The 2,891-nt window shown below is 46.6% G+C and overlaps 1 protein-coding gene across 1 annotated transcript; it reads left to right on the top strand.

The window, feature by feature from the left end:
* The first annotated feature begins 59 nt into the window (after nt 1–59).
* LOC113228133 (Na(+)/H(+) exchange regulatory cofactor NHE-RF1) lies at nt 60–650 on the top strand. The gene has a single exon (XM_026461316.1). It carries the CDS (start codon nt 127–129, stop codon nt 619–621), a length of 495 nt encoding a protein of 164 aa, XP_026317101.1. The 5' UTR covers nt 60–126; the 3' UTR covers nt 622–650.
* Nucleotides 651–2,891: the final 2,241 nt, after the last annotated feature.

Consider the following 2,891-nt stretch of genomic DNA (forward strand, 5'->3'; position numbering starts at 1 on the left):
GTCGCACCTGAGCCTCCTCAGGTGTGCGCGGGCGCGGCGTGGCGGGAGGGCCGAGCGGAGGCGCGGGCGCGGGCGGCCAGTCTGCAGCCGCGCGCGAAGCCTACCGCGCGCACGACCGAGCCAAACATGTCCGCGAATGGGTCGGCGGCCACGGAGCCGCGGCTCTGCCACGTGCGGAAGATGCCCGACTTCGACGGGTACGGGTTCAACCTGCACGCGGAGAAGGGTAAACCGGGCCAGTACATCGGGAAGGTGGACGACGGCTCGCCGGCGGAGCGCGCCGGACTGAAGCGCGGCGACCGCATCCTCGAGGTGAACGGAAACAGCATCGCCGGCGAGACGCACAAGCAAGTGGTGGCGCGTATTAAGGAGCGACCTGACGACGCTGAGCTGCTGGTGGTGGCGACCGCGCCGGGCGAGGCGCTGCCCGGACTGGAAACGCCGCCGGCGACTCGTGCCTCCATCGCTGACAGCCCGCCGCCGCCATCGGAACCTGCGCGCCTTAACCTGCAAATGACGGCCGCCGAAATGCGCGCGCACCTCGCCGCCAAGAAGAAGTTCGATCCTAAAAAGGTGCCCATGGACCTCAAGTCCAAGTTCGACATTGTGAAAAAGCTGTGAGAGTGCGTGCCGTGCGTCAAGCGCGACAGTATCGCGTGTCGTTGTTATTGTTGTGCGATGTATTGGATGTAATTTTATATTGTACGTAATGGTAGTGAGGGTGTTATTAGCGCCGCGCGAAGGCTGCTCGCTCGAGGCCGGCCGCGGCGACGGCGGGGGCGGGGCGGGCGGCGGGGAGGCGAGAGCGATCCTCGTGCAGGTGCATTGCGCCGTTGCCAACTCTCGCGACACCGATAGCTTCACATACGACTTTAACATCCGTCGGACCGCTGACAATTCAGCTGCGGGTGTCACGGGCCGGCTACTCACCGAGCTGCTCGCTGGCCGCCCGTTGGCCACCCACTAGCCACCTGCTGGATGCCTTCTAGCCGCCGCCGCTCGGCGCTTCACACATTTTCCTACCACTGTCGCGCGCACGATCGAATTTACCAGATTCTGACGTAATTAATTATTGTGCCTTTGACAAATGCCATTGAGTAATATTGTACATAGATAATATTAAATATTGTGTACCTATTTATACACGAGATGCAATTAAAATTTATTAATCGATTATCTAAATGTGTAGTTTAGAGTTATTTAAACTAAGTGCAATTTTGTTGTATTTTCAATAAAGAAATTATGGATGCGGATGCTAATTTCATTTATTTGGTAGAGCGGTACAGCTAAAACGAGTATTGCATCTACGCACGTATGTTGCTGTTGAAAAAATGCGTGTGACATAGAAGTATAAGTAATAAATAAGTTTGGCGTGCCAGTGGAGTGAATAGTTGTGACGTTAGAAACTGCCGGGCGTCGGGTGTCGCGCGATTTAACCACGTCGCGACGCGCTGCTGTCGACGAGGCTGTGTCAACAACGAGGGATTGTTTACGCGTCTGTGGCTGCGACGCAGCGGGGCGACGTACTATACAGTTAACCTATATCCTGAAATCTTTGAATGAATTTCATCTCCATGCTTGGACTAACAGAGCATAATCAATAAAGACAATGCGCTGCATATGCCATTGACGTAAGACGAATATGTAAGTTGCAGTTCGTGTGCATCGCCGAGCGGTGAAAGTGCTAAATGAGCTTTTTTTTTGAACATTTGCGCCTGACCGGTTGACGTCCAACCACTGTTATTACTCTTATTTTATTTTATTTCTTGTCATTTTCGGGTTCACAACCGGACATTATTAGAACTGACGAATTAAACTAATTATAGGTAACTGTAACCACATGTTACTGTAATAACAGTTAAAAAAGAAGGTATGGTCCAAATGTCGTTATGTTTAACATACAGTGATTGCAATAAAATAAAAATGTATGACAAATACATTTACATACATACTTCGACACGTAGTATTTTGTTCCAAATTTAATTATTATTGGCATTTAATATTTTACAAATATGACTAATGTAAGAAATATGTTACTAGAGTCGTAATAGCATTCATTGGTTTGCTTCGTCATTGCGGAAATTACTGTCATCAAATTAAATCGATTGTCGTTTACCCAATGATAATTAGATACCTAAGTAGATATGTTCCGTGTATGATCTACCTCATTTAACATGCTTAAGATTGACAACTTAGATAGTTACTTCTTTTGACTGGCTCCGCGGCCGACGCGACGCAGCGGGGAGACTAAAAATCTTGCTTATTATTATTATTTGAGTTGAAATCTTACCCGTCCTATCTCTCTACAACTCAAGGGCAGTAGCTACCTCTCCCTGCATTAGCGTAGTCTTAGAAAGAGATACCGCCGCCGTCTTCCACTTTCATTCGTGTCACCTAGCCCAAGTCCTAGTATTACGTTAGTACTTTGTGTCATACAATAATGTTAAATAATAAAATTTTCGATCCATTACGTGAACATTAATAATAAAGGAAATGTGGAATGCTGTCACATTTGAACCCCAAAGTCTGCACCTAACTTCCTATTATTTTAATGATATGGAAAATCCAGAGTATCCAACAATAGTACTTTAAGCCGTCTTCACGTGGTTATCTATAATTGTGATATCTGTTCGTGATACCACAACCATGTAAAAGGTTCGTATCTTTAACAATCTAATCTTATACTGAATAAATCAATATGAGCAGATTGTCTATTTTAAGTCTGTGATGAACACGGGCAATAAAATTGGACTACTAGCATATTTAATAACTGGTTTTTTCTTTTTTAACGACTTTGTTTCGCAATAATCGAGAATTTGAAGTATAGCTAATAAGACAAATAGTCCCAATTTAGTCCCCCCTTTGCTTGATGACATAACAGATTGATATAT

The sequence above is a fragment of the Hyposmocoma kahamanoa genome, unplaced genomic scaffold (genome assembly GCF_003589595.1).
Source record: "Hyposmocoma kahamanoa isolate Upper Pololo Valley unplaced genomic scaffold, ASM358959v1 224, whole genome shotgun sequence".
Lineage (NCBI taxonomy): Eukaryota > Metazoa > Arthropoda > Insecta > Lepidoptera > Cosmopterigidae > Hyposmocoma > Hyposmocoma kahamanoa.

Excerpts from the sequence above, each read along its gene's own strand:
- LOC113228133 (XM_026461316.1), top strand. The coding sequence starts at position 127 with ATGTCCGCGAATGGGTCGGCGGCCACGGAGCCGCGGCTCTGCCACGTG.